General features: G+C 42.6%; 1 protein-coding gene across 7 annotated transcripts in view; it reads right to left on the bottom strand.

The window, feature by feature from the left end:
- MYO9A (myosin IXA) overlaps positions 1–14,855 on the bottom strand; it is a 320,527-nt gene that overhangs the window by 112,027 nt on the left and 193,645 nt on the right. For all 7 annotated transcript variants that reach the window (XM_025214001.1, XM_014524020.2, XM_014524018.2 and 4 more), the window contains one exon: positions 6,741–6,875. In XM_025214001.1, coding sequence (XP_025069786.1) covers positions 6,741–6,875 — 135 coding nt within the window. The remainder of the gene's footprint in view (positions 1–6,740; positions 6,876–14,855) is intronic.

Below are 14,855 nucleotides of genomic sequence, written 5' to 3'. Positions count from 1 at the left end.
GGAGATTGCAGCAGCTGCCGTCTCCCAGCCGCGGAGGCACAGACTATGGACTCCCAGCTGTGGGGGTGTGTGGTGTGTTCATGCATCTGAGAGATCGCAGATGATGCAGAGTCCCAGCTATGGGGGTGCATGGGGTGCACCCCTGCCTGGAAGCCCCATCAGCTCAGGGGGCTCCTAGCTGCAGTAGCTTGATTCTTGCCAATGCAAGGGGAGCCCAGGATTGGATTCCCTCTGCACCAGCAATAAAGCGTGATGAGCTCTGATGCAATCCCAGTCATGCCTCCTGCCATGCACATGTAGTATGACAGCAAAGGTGATTGAGTGGATTGTGCATTAGACCCCATCACACCTTTACCTGCACATGTAGAGAGATCCTAAGATGCCTCCTGGCCTTACAGGGCAGATGTACACAATAGCAATTATATGTTTTCTTTTTCAATCTCAGCATATACATTTCAAAAGAGTTCTCCTTCCTGATCTCTTGCATAAACAAAACACAGGGTGGCATGGCACAAGCCTGTGTTGTAAAACATCTGGCATACCCTGTATAAATCGCACAGTTACGCCAACTAGAGTTATGCAGACCACCCCACTCTCATATTTACAAGCTTCCAAAATAATTTATATCTGTTTTTACCAAGAATCTGTGCATAAAATAAAACAAAAATTTATCACTGTATGTCTCCCTTGTTCTCTCTTCCCCAGCTCTTCTGCATTTTCATTTTCTTCTTGATCTGCCTGCTTTATTCCTCCCTGTCACTCCCAGACTGTTTCAGAATTTGTTTTCCCTGCAATCAATTTGTCTTTCTCCTTCTAGTCAGCACCATATGCCTTGATGCCATTTCTATTTGGATTCCCTTGTCCCTTATTTATGGCAATCATTGCCTATGTCCCAAAACGGCATCCCCTTAACCCCAGCACAGGTAAAGGTAGGCAGGTGTCCACCTGTACCCAGAATGTCTAGGAACACAGTGTCTTTGGTCTCCTTCTTCTGAACCCTATTTCTACCAATCAATCAGTTACTGAGGTGAGGCTAAGTGAAAAACAGAAGGAGCCTATAGTTTGTTTCTGAATGTTATCCCTACTGAATTAGCGGCCACACTTAGGAATAGAAAACTCCTCCCTTATAACTACTGCTGCTGAGATCAGACCCTTGGGTAGGTCAAGTTTAGAACAATTATGAGCTAGATATTCCACCCTCTTAAGAAAGGAGAAGACAGAGACACAAAATTATTTAATTTAGGGTTTTATACTGTCACTGTGTAGCGTCCAAGTATCTTCCAAAAAAAATCAATAGCAATAAAAGCTCCTAGTGGGCTTCCGGGCTGCATTATTCGAGTGAGTTATGCTTCGGGAGAAACCAAAGAGAGAGAATAATACCAAAAATCAGATCATATTTTGTGTGTTTCTCCTGGGCCGGAACCTAATCAGTTGCAACAGAAAGCTGAAAGAGTCTTGTGATTCTATTATACCATCACCTCAAAGGAGGACTGTTTCCTAAAATATATTTTAGGGCTTTATCCAATAAAGTCTTATGAGTCAAGAAATCTTGCAAGAACTGTGTTAATTTCACAGACTGATAGATCTCACAATAAGTAAATTTTGCATTTAATTTTCCAAATTAAATGCTGCCCCCTGCTACACGCACACCCCCGTGGGCATATCGACAATTTTGAAAACAGAGGTGTGGCACATCATTGCATAAGACACACCTTATTTTTCTCCAGTTAAAAGAAAATAGATGCTTTACTCTTACACCAGAGGGCTAGCATTGTAACAATTATAATATGGACTGATCTGCTGAATTATATATAATAGTTTTTAAAAATGCAACTAACTAGGCAAAAATAGTGAAAAAGGGCAAAAGATAATGCCGTTAGTCCTGTAGTCATTACAGTTAAATCCATGCTTCTTATTCAGATTCATAAAACAACATCTAGCCTTCTTTAAGATCTTGACAATGCTTCCAATATTTCATGGGTCAGTCAGTCATTTCTACACCTAAATTAGTATTGCCACACTTGAGTTAAGGTTTTAGGTAGAGCTGAAAACAGTCTGCAGGGCTGTGAAATAGAAGACAGACACTACCAGGAATGGCTAACAGACAACAAAATTACAGAAGAAAGAATAGTTTGAATAATGAAACATCAAGAGGATTAAAAAGAAGAGAGGGTTGTTAACACCTGTGTGTGTGCAGTGGAGAGAGATTAACAGGAATCAGGGATATGACAACAAGCTATGAAGTCAATAGACTCTCTCAGCACTGCCTGAATAGAAATGCAACTGTACCACTGCACCTCCCAATGCCACAGTTTCACCCCTGTACACCCCTTCTTTCTCATTCATGCATTTTTGTTCAATTTCTACTTGCTGCACTTGTTTATGCCATCTTAACATTTCCACTCTCTCTCCTTGAATAATGGAAAACCAAAATTAACACGTTAACAATTCAGTTACCTGAAGATAAATCCAGATATTAGAAGTCCATTAATTGTTTTGAAAAATCTGCTAACATGCTGGTGGCAAATGGTGTTCCTGTGAAACTGGAGTCAGATCCTACACTATAAATATTCCTCAGCCCCAAATGCAGCACAGCCAAAGCAAACAATGCTTCGCCTGATAATTACTGGAGTCATATTTTACTTCATTGTTTCTAATTTGGAATCTTCCTACTCTAAGATACTGTTTGAGTACCTACAAGCTTTCTTTAAAAAAAAACAAAAAAAGTGAACGTTATGATGGCAGATTGCCAAATAGAAAAATCAATGGTTCCTGCAGTGTATTATTTCTCTGCATGTCACACGGAATACAGCTGACTACAGCATCTTTCAAAAGGCACCCACAAGCTATACCCATCTCCAATGAAAAGAGAACCTTGAACCAAGTTTTGAAATGGTCAATGGCTGATCTTTATTTTTTTCTTTTTAACGGTGATAAAAATAAAATCTGTACAAGCCAAATATGCACCAATGAAGTATAAAAGTGACCTTAGCAGAAAAAGAGAAAGGTGTTTTAGATGAGGAAATACAAGGACCTGCAGAGCTGTATACAGTTGTCAAGGATATAGCATATTTATGGGCCTTTACATTATTACAGTTAATAACTAGGGCTGTAGTCATTTTGCGTCCTGTTACCAAATGGTTAACTATTGCTTTAATTGTGATATATCAGACAAAGAAATAGTAATATATACATTCTTTGTAAAGATATACATGCGTGGCTGAAATCTTTTAGAAAACTGGATGATTGAGTGATAATTCTGGTGAATCATTGCGATTCTGGGGTTTGTAGCTCTCTCCCCAGCTGAGATTTTTTTCCTGTTGCTTATATTAATGAAATTTCTTTTGGAGGATGGTGTTATAGTATTTGAGATGCTTGCAATCTTTCTTTATACCAACTGACAAGCAGCAGCTTGAGTACAGCCAAGCAGGAGCGAGTGTCAAGCCCATATTAAGGATAGCAGGCATCACATTATGAAAGGATGCAGGATTTCACCAGGTGTTACTGCACAACAGCTCACCAAAATTCCCTAAGTGGCTCTGTTCTGCACTTGGCCAGAGGCTGGCAGGGACCAGCATCCAGGATGGACCAGAAGGGCTGGAGCTGGGATCATGGTCTGGTGAATACACATGGCTGGGGACTGGGACAATCGTGATCCGCTGCCCATACATCCCTACGACACGTGCTGGTTTTGCGGACAGGAGTGTAAGGGAGTGGATCATGGCTCTGCTCTGGGTACTGACCCTGCGCCGTCACCGCCCAGCAATCCTGGGTTCTCTGCGGAGACTGGCTGAGACCAGTGTGGGCAGGGCATAAGGCCAGGCAGATAGGATGGGGCTGCAGGCAGGCAAGGATCTGCGTCTGGGGTCAGGGCCAGGAACTTGGGGTGGTGACAACATGGGTCTGGGTCCTGGGGCAGAGCCATGACCTACTCCCTACATGCCCCTGCCTGTGGAATCCATGCCCATCGCAGGGTCATGTAAGCAGTGGATTGCAGCTCTGTCCCTGCCCCAGCCCCGCATGGTCACTGACCTGTGATCCCAGCCTTGCCCACCTGTCCCACTCCCAAACACCACTCCCCACCCACCCACGGCCCCATCCCATCTGCCTAGCCACACGCTCTGCCTGCACAGGTCCCACAGGGTGGACTTGCTGGGGTGCCCAGGCAGTGGGGCCAGGTCCAGCAGCAGTGTCGGCCAGAAGGAGCCGCCACTGGCAGGAAGCAAGTCCAACTGCCATGCCAGCTGGTGTATACCTAGGGCAGCAGGAAGGAGCAGCCACACATGCCACAGCCTGGACTGCCCCCTGTGCCCAGGCTGGGCAGGACTGAGGTACCTGCCCTGAGCCAGACAGAATCCCTGAGGTGGGAACTGATAGGGCAATACATTTTAAATGAAAACTGTAGAACCTATTTTTAAATTAAAAAAAAAAAATCATCATTGCTGATGAAAAAGGAAGCAAATAGCAGAGAGTTGTTGGTATATAAAAAAGGGTCTAGAAACCTTCCTATTTATGGCAGAAAGTAGGACAGAGAGTCTCCTTAGGGACTAAATGGTTCAGAGAGGCATAAGGGTTTTGTAAAGAACAACCTACTTTGTCCGATGCTAGGAACAGATTTCCAGTCTATTCCTAGCATATGATGAAGTAGGTTGCTGCTCACAAAAGTTCATGCCACTTTGAACCAGTTAGCCTTTAAGGTGCCACCCTGCCATACCTTTTTCTTGTACTTATTTTATGCTTGGGTGCATGTGCTACCAATAGTGTAATGCATAAAAAACTATTTTTCCTGGTGGAGAGGCATGAAGTGCCAGGTGAATGATGCAGCAGCAGTACACTTCCCCGTCATGCAAAAGGACTCACTTAAACAGGAGAAAGTCAGAACACAGGGTTTAACATGCCTGGCCAATTGGGGAGGAGAGAATCCTGCACAGATGTGGGAGCACACTTCAACAGCTGCTAATTACTAAAAGAAATTAGTGAATGTAATGGTGGAAACTTGGTCCTACTTGCCTGGTAGAAGAATGAGAACCACATCTGGGGAGATGGGTGGAAAAATGTCTCTCCTGAATGATGGGGTAGGCTCCGTTTAAGTTATGATTCCTGGGCAAAGGCTTGCTGCCAGAAAAAGGTCATTATAATTCTAAATCTAAGGCTTTGGCAACAAAGACAGAGCAGGATTTATGTGACTGTTTTACAGCTCGATTAGTATATTTCACCCAGGCTTATCATATGGTAAAGCATATTCCAAGACTATCATGAATCATCATAAGCCAAGCCTTCTTTAGTAATTTAGAACACTTGGTTCAAAGCAAGCAAGCAAGATTAACTAGCAAGTCTTTGTTCAAGGCAGAAATCCAACATTTAACCCTTTTTGCCTCATCCTCCCCACAAAACTTTCAACAGTATTCTGAGTTTCATTTTCCTCATTTGTACATTTGGTTCAAAGATGAAAATCTGTTAGTGAGATCTTGGAGTCTGCTTCAGTCCTAAACATTCTCTCAGTATACGGTACAATGACAGCTGTATTTACAAGAGGCATCATGTCTGCAATCTTGAGAGGGTAGAGTGCCAGAGCACACCCATAGTGATTAGCTGCAAGCAGCTGGAAGTAGGTAGAATAAGGTTTATGTTAAAAAGAAAAAGTTCTCAGCTGACTGTCTACCAAGTTTTATAATCAATCTTAACCAGACATCACTATATAACACAGCTAAACATCATATCACTCTTGTGCTGGACTCTTTGTCCAAGTCATGCTTGCTGTTACAAAGTGTGAAGGAAAATCTGAGTGGCATATTTTCAGTTGCATTCCACAACATTAAAGGTACAAACAAATCACTGACAAAAAGCACTCCAATTGAAAAGCCCTCTGGTATTTGTAAAATGTCCTTTTTCTAGAAGAAGAGTCCAAAAACTTTCACAAGGGTATTTTCAGCCTGTTGCAAGCACTGTGAAGACAGAATCTACAGGCAGAAGGGAGCATCCACACCTGTTCCACAAGGAATCGTCCACATTGGTTTTCTTATACTTCAGCATAACAGGAATCAAATAACTAATTGTGAGGCTTTGAATATGTCCACTGAAATATTTGCTACTGCAGATCATGTAAATGCTACTCTATCTTCCAATACAATAATACCTCTTCAAGCTTAATCCATAAATTGGAGCCTAATTCTCCCACAGTGGGTTGGGTAGGTTGACCTTCCTACTAGAAGGAAGGCTATTTACAGATAAGCTTAATAGAACCCAGATACATTTTCCAATTTCTCTGTATAGGCAGGTTCACAGAACCTCACAATGGGATTGTTTTTAGCAATGTGGCTTCAAGAAGAGCAACATTAATAACTAGTCTCTCCTCACCAAAGAACTACTGTTTGCAGAATCCTTTCAGCAGAACGAATACAGGTACTTGTACGATATGAAGGTATGAATAGCTGACCACGCAGATGCCTTGCAAGTCTTCTGCTAGGTCAAGTTGCATAGCATTTTTTCTCTCTCAGCAAACCCTAACCCTGACATGTAGTATAAGTTACCTTCACTTGTGTACCTCTTGAAGTGGCCCATCTGATCAAACTAGAATTCATGCCTGAAAAGATTTGTCCTTAAATGGGTGGAACAGTTGTTAGAAGACAGCCCAGGAAGACTTATAAGCAAATTCTGCCACATGTTAGTTCAAGAATTTCAACCACGCAAAGTGCAATATGTCATATGTAGAAGTATGCAGTCAATATTGACAGACTTACCTGCTCTAGTTTAAAGATGTGCTGGTTAAAATAGTGCTGTAAGCGTTCATTAGCAAAGTTAATGCAGAATTGTTCAAAGCTGTTATTTTCATAATCTTCAAATCCAAAGATATCAAGTACCCCGATGGACAACGTCTGTAAGAAAAAGCACAGAATATATTTTTAAATATTATGACACCAAGTTAATAAAGCCTGAGTACCACTGAAGATGAAAACCATACAAACAGAATCTAATATACTGAATATGAGGGCTTTTAATCAGTGTTGAAACTATTAATATCACTCCATCTGGAGGACTGCACCTAATTGAGGGAGACGACATTCAATTTTAGATACCAAGTCAGACATAACTTACTATCTCTCTCTGAAACAGGGAGCTTTGAATTCCTATCCAGCTCTGGCACTGCATCCCACACTGAGATGGCAGCATACATTTTTGGCCAAATAAAATTGTGTTCGTCTGCCTTTTACTTACAGCTAAAAGCATCACTGCCTCTTTGGGGAAATCTGAATACAGTTCCAAAATACTTTCTTGGACATATGACTTAACAGCATTCACCACACTGGAAAAATGACTTGCAACGTGAAGGGTAAACCAAAGGAATGTGTTTATTTGGATACTCGACATTAGCTTTATAAATGGTTATACTCCAACTGTGAACATTCCAAACCAAGAAACACGCGGGATGGATCTATAAATAAATAATTCTCTATAGTAATTGAAGAAGGAAAAGGGATTGCTTTGGAAATACCCAGAACAACTCTTCATAATAACAAACATGCATAAAACAACAGATTAGAAACATATACAGAATGAACACCATTTGTCAGATGCTCATGAGATTTATTTCTAGACAACTCTTCTGGTATAGATTTGTATAAAATAAACAAACAAACAAAATCATTCGATGCGAGGCAAAAGACTTAGCGAGGTAAATGAAATTAATGGAGACAATCCAGAATAATATTTTTCTCAAGTTGTGAGACATTCTCTAATACAACCAAAGACCTTTAAAAGAATCGCAGCATCGTGAAGAGAAGTGCTCAAATTCAGAAAATAGCCAAGTCAAAATTTCCTTATCACCTAGATGTTGGCTTAAAAATAGCATTTAAAGGCCTGTTTTCTGGGAATTGGCTTATAGGTACAGATATATGCATTATAAGGGTTCAAGATGGGCAGCAGGGGTTAAATGGATTCCTAAAGAGCTTGGGAGATGCGCACAGGGGGGGGGAAGATGCCATAACATGAGATCACAGCCTTCAAGGCAGACTGGCTGTCTAACACAACAAGGACGCACAGCCTGGGAACCAAAGAAGTATGTACCATACTGTCCCATAACACAAGATAAGTGACAGCTACAAGGCCCCAGAGCCGCAGGGGGACTGAGTCCCAGTTTTGGGGGAACCAACCAAATTAGGAGAAGGTCCAGAAGGCTACGTGGACGTGTGACCACAGAGAGGCAGCCAACCAGAGATAGCCACAGATGAAGAGTCATCAGGAGTTATCAAGGGGGAAGGAGAAACAAAAGCAGTGAATTGAGATTAACAAAGGGTCCCTCCTCCTCTTTCTTGAGCAGGGTTCCCATCCCCCAGGAAGGGACCCTAAGGCCACCATGGATCAAGGGCATACCAGCAATCCATCTCATGCACACCACTGGATGGGGGCTGTGGGCCTTAGCATCCCACCTCCAGACTGATGACACCTAAAAGAGAGCCTCAGAGTGGAGCCTGCATCCTGACTAGATGTACTTTGACTCTGATAACAGCCCTAGGATTGGTAGATATAGAATCATTTGATTGTTTGTATTGTTTCTTTTTTATCACTCTGTATCAATAAATTCACCTATTATCAACTGACAGGTGCTGTGGTTGGTCCGAGGGTTGTCCCCACCTGGAACAAAGGTATGAGGGCTGGGCTTCTAAAATCCAATGTCAACATTGGACAGTGAATACTTGAAAGATTTTTAAGGAATGCCAAAAGTAAATGTTTTTTTCATTTCTTCTGTTTTTAACTGTGCATTTTAACAAAGTATTTTAATCATTTACAACTAATAAAATCAGCTTGTGGCTACACACAGCTTGAGTCATCAAGAAAAAGTGGAGTGAATACCAGGATGAGCAGCACAACCAGCTCATGATGAAATGCTCTCTGGGATGACCTATTTATTACACAGACAGATAGCTAGGAAGAAGGAAGACTGGCTAAACCATTTACACAAGCAGAAGAAGAGGATCCAATTCAAACAACAGCAAAACCAAAAAAAAATAGCAGGTAGAACCAGTTGGCAGGAACACAGACTGCCAAGGACAAAAAGCTATTTATAGCAGCTTTAGTTACTAACCAGGTTTGAATTTTATTCCTCTTCTTTATACTGAGAATTTTGGAAAAGTCCCCACCCATTTTTCTAGCATAGGTGTGGCTCCATCAGTGTCAGGAACTGGAAAAAGCAGATTGTCCATACACATGGTCCCTACTTTGGTCCTAAACCTATGTCAGATGAATTCTCTAAATAAGATGTTGACTCAATTAGGCACTAACTCGTTAAAGATTGTACATGGATATGTCCTTAGACTGCAAAAAATTAGACTAATAGCTGTAGTAGGGTTGGGCGGTTGTGATGGTCCAAGAAATCTATGAGAGGGATAGATTATCTTTTATCAGACCAACCGCAAGTAAGTAGCTCAGTAGAAAAGAAAAAAAAAAACCCAAAACAGTTCGCCTCATCAGTGTTTTTTTCAGTGCCAGGATGACCAAACTGAAAGACTTGGGTACATTGCTGCTTTATCAGGCTCCATCTCTTTTTTTCTATCTCCCTATCTTTCTTCTTTCCAGACTTGCTTTCTTAACTTTCAGGTGTGGTTTCAGCTCTCTCCTCAGGCTCCATCTCCACAACATTTCTCTACCTTCTTTTAGTCTCTCCCCCAGCTTTTGGCTGTTCTCAAAATCCAACTTACTTTTAAAGGCCACAAAGACTGGAACTACCAGGTCTGACAGGCCTGGGCCTGTTGTGTTTCTGTGGTAGCTCAGGACTTGGAATACATTCAAGCTGGAATCTTGAGAAGGAAAATTAAAGTATTACATATATCATGACATAGATACAAAGCCGCTGCTCTTTACTCTGGACTCCCAGCGCCACATGAACACACCTGTGGCCACTGCTTAAGAAAGAGTACTAAGATGTTACTGAGATTGGGACAAAATCAGTTTTACAGTAAAAAACATCTGAAATAAGCCCTGTAAACCAAAACTTCTTATCAACCTTTATCAGTGTCCTTAAAGGATTCCTTGTCATTCTGTCTTTTACCAATGGAAAACTAATTTAAAAATAGGTCACCCCAATGGAAAATCTGTAATTTTGCTGATCAGAGAAGCTGAGCCTTTTTTCCCCTCTGCTAGAAGCCATTTCCTACAAATTTCAATCAGCTGGCCTAAGTCTGAGCACTTGGAACAAGGTAAAAAAAAAATATTAATATTCATGTCTTTATTTTTTTTGCCTTTCCTTCATTTTGGACTCTCTCTTGGTCTCTACTAGCAACTAAATAAACAATCCTTGTCCCCCCCTTTTGTTTTTCAAGTCTAGTTTTCAAAGCACTTTATTCAGATCACCATTGATATTCCCAATTAAAGGTACAACAAATTATGCTATAATACACAGCAGGACTTGGCTTATTTTGCCTGCTGGCACAGTTAGAATTTGCAGTTCACTGCCCCTGACTTGAGTTTTTTATGTTATTTTTGTTCTACAATATTCCTGCTTTTGTTCAAGTTTACTTGGTCACTGGTTCTTACTGTGTTTGCTCATTTTTTTCTGCGCTATAGCTTGTAGGTGCTTCATCATTCCTAATACCCTAACTATCCCCACCCATCCCTGCCTCCCTCACCTGCCACAAGTGTTTTGCATTTGCCTTTTATTAATAAGATCTTGGAATTTCTTTCTATATCAACTGTACCAGGGCTAACCAACTGGCAGCCCAGAGGCCACATGCAGCCCTTAGGTGTTAAATTCAGCTCCTGTGCTCCCACCCAGCTGCTGCTCCAGCTGCAGCGGTAACCACTGGCTCCAGGCTCCCTCCAGCTTCCCCTTCCAGCCCCTGTGCCTGCTCCACATGGCAACCAGGTGCAGCATGACACAACCTTCAGTGCTCAGGAGAGCCTGAAGCTTCAGGTGTGTGTGGTGCAGTACCGTGTGGGAGCTTACAGCTGGGAAGCTAGAGGTGAGCATCAGGGTGCCTGGGCATGCAGTTCAGCAAGGAGGTGACAGGAGAAGCAGCTGGTGGGGATGGGGAAATGCACAGTGTAACAGAGAGGTGCCTGGGTACGTAATATAGCAGAGTGAGGATTGGGGGGGGGGCGAGAGGAGCAGCAGTGGGGAGCCTTTAGGTGTCTGGTGCAGCAGAAGGGACATGTAGAGAGGCAGGGGGTGGGCACTTAGGTGCATGGTGCAGTTGGGGAGTACGTGGCCCCTGGGACCCACGGCTCCCACTGGTGCAAGCTCCTGCTGGTGTGGGACACAGGGCATACAGCCCCCAGACACCGAGAAGTTGGACAGCCCTAAACTAGGATATTAAACCTTCAGTGGAAGATCTTAAATTTATTTCTTTTCACCTTGTGACATTAGGGAATACTAAAAAACACTTGTCACTGCCTTAAACAGTATCAATGCCAACAAAGCAGTAGACCACTGTGTTTGACAGAAAACCTTTCTTGGCTTTTGTCATTTGTTTATGAATGTAAATTCCCCAATTCTCCCTCATTTCTGTATAAATGTATCAGAGTTGTTTTCAAGTGGTTTTCAGATTTTTTTTTTTTTTTTTTTTTTGTTATTAACAGGGATCCGGGTTTTCCATTTCCCATGGGAAAATGGAGAAAACCATGGCTTTTACCTTGTACCAGAGGCAAAGGTGGATTTCTCATTTAAGCAGAGAAACCCGTGGATTTTGCAGTTTTGCAAAGAGCTCTCTGTAGCTGGCAGAGTTCCAGCCTGCAAGGGGGCTGGGAGGGGTCAGGGAGGGCTGCCAGGCAGCCTGGAGAGCAACTCCTGCAGGTAACAGCCCCTGGCCCCATAGCCCTGGCACCTTGGGGCTCCTCCAGCAGGGCTGGGAGAGCAGGAGCTGTGGTTGGGGAGCAAGGGGAACCAGCAGGGGGAGGGAAGTGAGGGGCAAAATTAAACAAACCATTCAGTTTTGGGTTATTAGCTGGTTGTCCTCAAATGTAAAAATTGTTCAGCATGTAAAAGACTTAAAGTGTCTTTCTGTCTGTCTATAGGGTTTTACTTTCAAACCCATTGTGAACCACTGCCTTCTACCTCACGTAACATGACAGCATATATTATAATGGAATTGCTCATTACATAAACTGTGCTATAGACTGTGGTTGGTCTGTTAGGTAAACTGAGTCCTGCCTTGTGGCAGTCCTTCTGGCTAGGGACAGAAGTTAAACAAACTGGTTGAAGTGATCAGAAACTGGTTTAAACCTGCAACAGAGCGCAAGTTCAGTGCACATAAACCAATTTCAAAATGGCCAAAACTGGTTTAAGATAAACCAGCATCCTAGCATGTTTTTCAGCCCCAGGCTGGGCTGTCTGCTCTAGAAAGCAGGGCTAGCCCCAACCCTCTCCTCCCTAGCCAGAGCTCCGGCTGGCTGAGTAGGAGGTGGAGACTGCAGGCACAGCACTCGCTGCTCAAGCAGGGATCCCTCCTCCTTTCCTCCCCTCTCTCTCAGCTTGGAACGCAGCGGCACGGACCTCAGCCAGCATCTGGTCACAGTCATGCCACCCCCCATGTTAGCTAGTGCTGCGAGGTGTCTGTGTATGTGCGCATCTCCAATTTCACTGGAACAAAGGCAGATAAAATGGTGTCTGCTTAGGGCTTTTGGGAATTAATCAGCAGGTCAGCTGGTAATGTCCCCCCATTCTTCCTTACAAATGCCTTGGAAAAAGCTGGTTCTTGTTATCTTGATGTGCTGATAAACTTTGTGTTCTGATAGGCTCCCTGCTGGCTTGCTTCAAAAGCCACAATCTGACAGTATTCATGAGGGGACAGAGAGAGGTGTGTGAAATGACCTGGTTTGCAATGCGTGGGACCTGTGAGTGCCGTCAGTTTGCTGGAGACAGTATGAAGAAGCAGGGGGAGAGAGATTGAAAAGTTCAGTATCATTAACAGATGCATGCATTCTACACTAGCAGTCCTCCCTCCCATACCCCCTTTGCCTCAGAGTGCTAGCTAAGGGCCAGGGTCTTGAGCAGTAAGCAGGGGGAAAAGCCTGGTGAGGGCTGCTCCCCCATCCCCCTCCAGGCACACCCTGGCTGGGGACTACAGAGGCCAGGGTGGGGTTTAAACCCCTCCCTAATCACAGCATCCTGTGGGGGCCTGGTCACGCCCCCCACCCCAGCTCAGCACTGTCGAAGGGAAGGGAAGGCTCACTCTAGCACCCCCCCGGCTTCTAAACTAAGCCACTGCAGGCATGTGTCTGCATTTCCTGAATCAAAAGTGAATGTGTATCCACTTGCAAATTGGTTCAATCTCTGCAGGTTAGACTAACATACAAAGATTGAATTAATTCAGTCTCAGGCTTTTTGAATGTCTGTCCCTAGCCTCTAAGTTCTTTGCATCCAAAAACTGCTCTATTATTTTTTTCTGTAGTCAAAAAACCAGAGTGAAAACTAAGAGTTGCCATTTTTCAAGGGGTGCCCTGAGTCTTAAAAGGGGTCTCACTAGACTCAAGGCACCCTTTGAAAAAGGGGTTGAGAGGTTATCATGTGCCATCCACGTGATATTTAGATGCTAAAATAAAGACTGAACTTAGTGACTCAAGCCAAAATGGCATAAGAACTTAAAGGAACAAATGCCTATTTATATTTCTTTAATGTTAAAATATAGGACTGCAAACTAAATTATCAGGACCTCTTAAAGAAGCAGAAAATGCAAAGTGAAAACCATACAAGGAATCATAAAGTATACACAAGTGATATTAGGGCATTTTTCTCTTGTCAGTGCCTTACGTCAGATAGTGAAATCAAGCTAAGAAACGTACAGATTCATCTTTCATTATATTTCATCAATGCGATCATCACGAAATAAGCAAGAAATTTCTTTGTCTTTGTGCTCTACTGGTGCCCATTTGTGGACCAGAAAGCATGGGATTAGCCATGAAATCCACCTGTTATTTCAGAGGATTTACTCAAGCTTAAGACTTAACTTATCCAGAACTACATTTCTTTTAGGAGCAACTTGATAACAAGTGATGCATTTACACATTTTCACGAGTGCTTTGAAATACAAACAGCTCTAGAGCCCTGCTCCAGTCTTCCCTTATGAAATTGCAAAGGGAAAATATTATGTTAATATCAGTGTGTTCTGGCTCAGCTCCAGAATTCCTAACACACATTATCCACCCAGAAAACAGATTGGGGTCAGTTAAAAAAAAAAAAAAAAAAAAGAAAAAGAGGCTTTTTGGCGGCTTAATGGGTTAGAAATTTTCTTGCATCTCTTCTGTCTTTTCCAATGCTAAAATCACTGTGGAATGCTTCATTGTTCATCATGTGAGATACCTGTGATTTTTTTTTTGTTTTGTTGAAAAGAAGACTTTTGGCAATTATCTTTTGATTGTTCTTCTCTTCCTTTGATTTTGAATTTCCTGTGGCATTTTGAGTGGCAAGCTACAACTGATTATAGAAGCCACTAACAATAAAAAAGACAAAACAGAATAGTTTATTTTGTTGCTTATAACTAGACTAGCAATTTTTCTTTAATGGCAGTCTTAGTAGGGTAGATTAACCAGTACTAGGAATAAGGGAATAATGGTTATGCTTAAATATTTAATATGAAATTGTTTTGGGGAGGTGATATGAAGGCTAAGTACAGATAGTCAAAAAGCCCGAGGCTGAACTGATTTAGTCTTTGCAGGTTAGTTTAAACTGCAGAAATTAAACTGAGAAACAACTGGACAGACATTCACTTTTGATTTAGGAAATGCAGCCACATGCCTGCAATGGCTCAGTCCACAAGCTGGGGGTGGTGCTAAAGCACAGCTCTTTGGTGCACAGCCAACATGGGCTATGTGTTCACTTCATCTTCCTGCTGCTCCTGAGGTCTCTGGGATTTGCAATCCAGAAT

The sequence above is a fragment of the Alligator sinensis genome, unplaced genomic scaffold (genome assembly GCF_000455745.1).
Source record: "Alligator sinensis unplaced genomic scaffold, ASM45574v1 scaffold971_1, whole genome shotgun sequence".
NCBI lineage: Eukaryota > Metazoa > Chordata > Crocodylia > Alligatoridae > Alligator > Alligator sinensis.
Note: the sequence above shows the minus strand (reverse complement) of the source record. Positions and strands in the feature narration are given on the sequence as shown.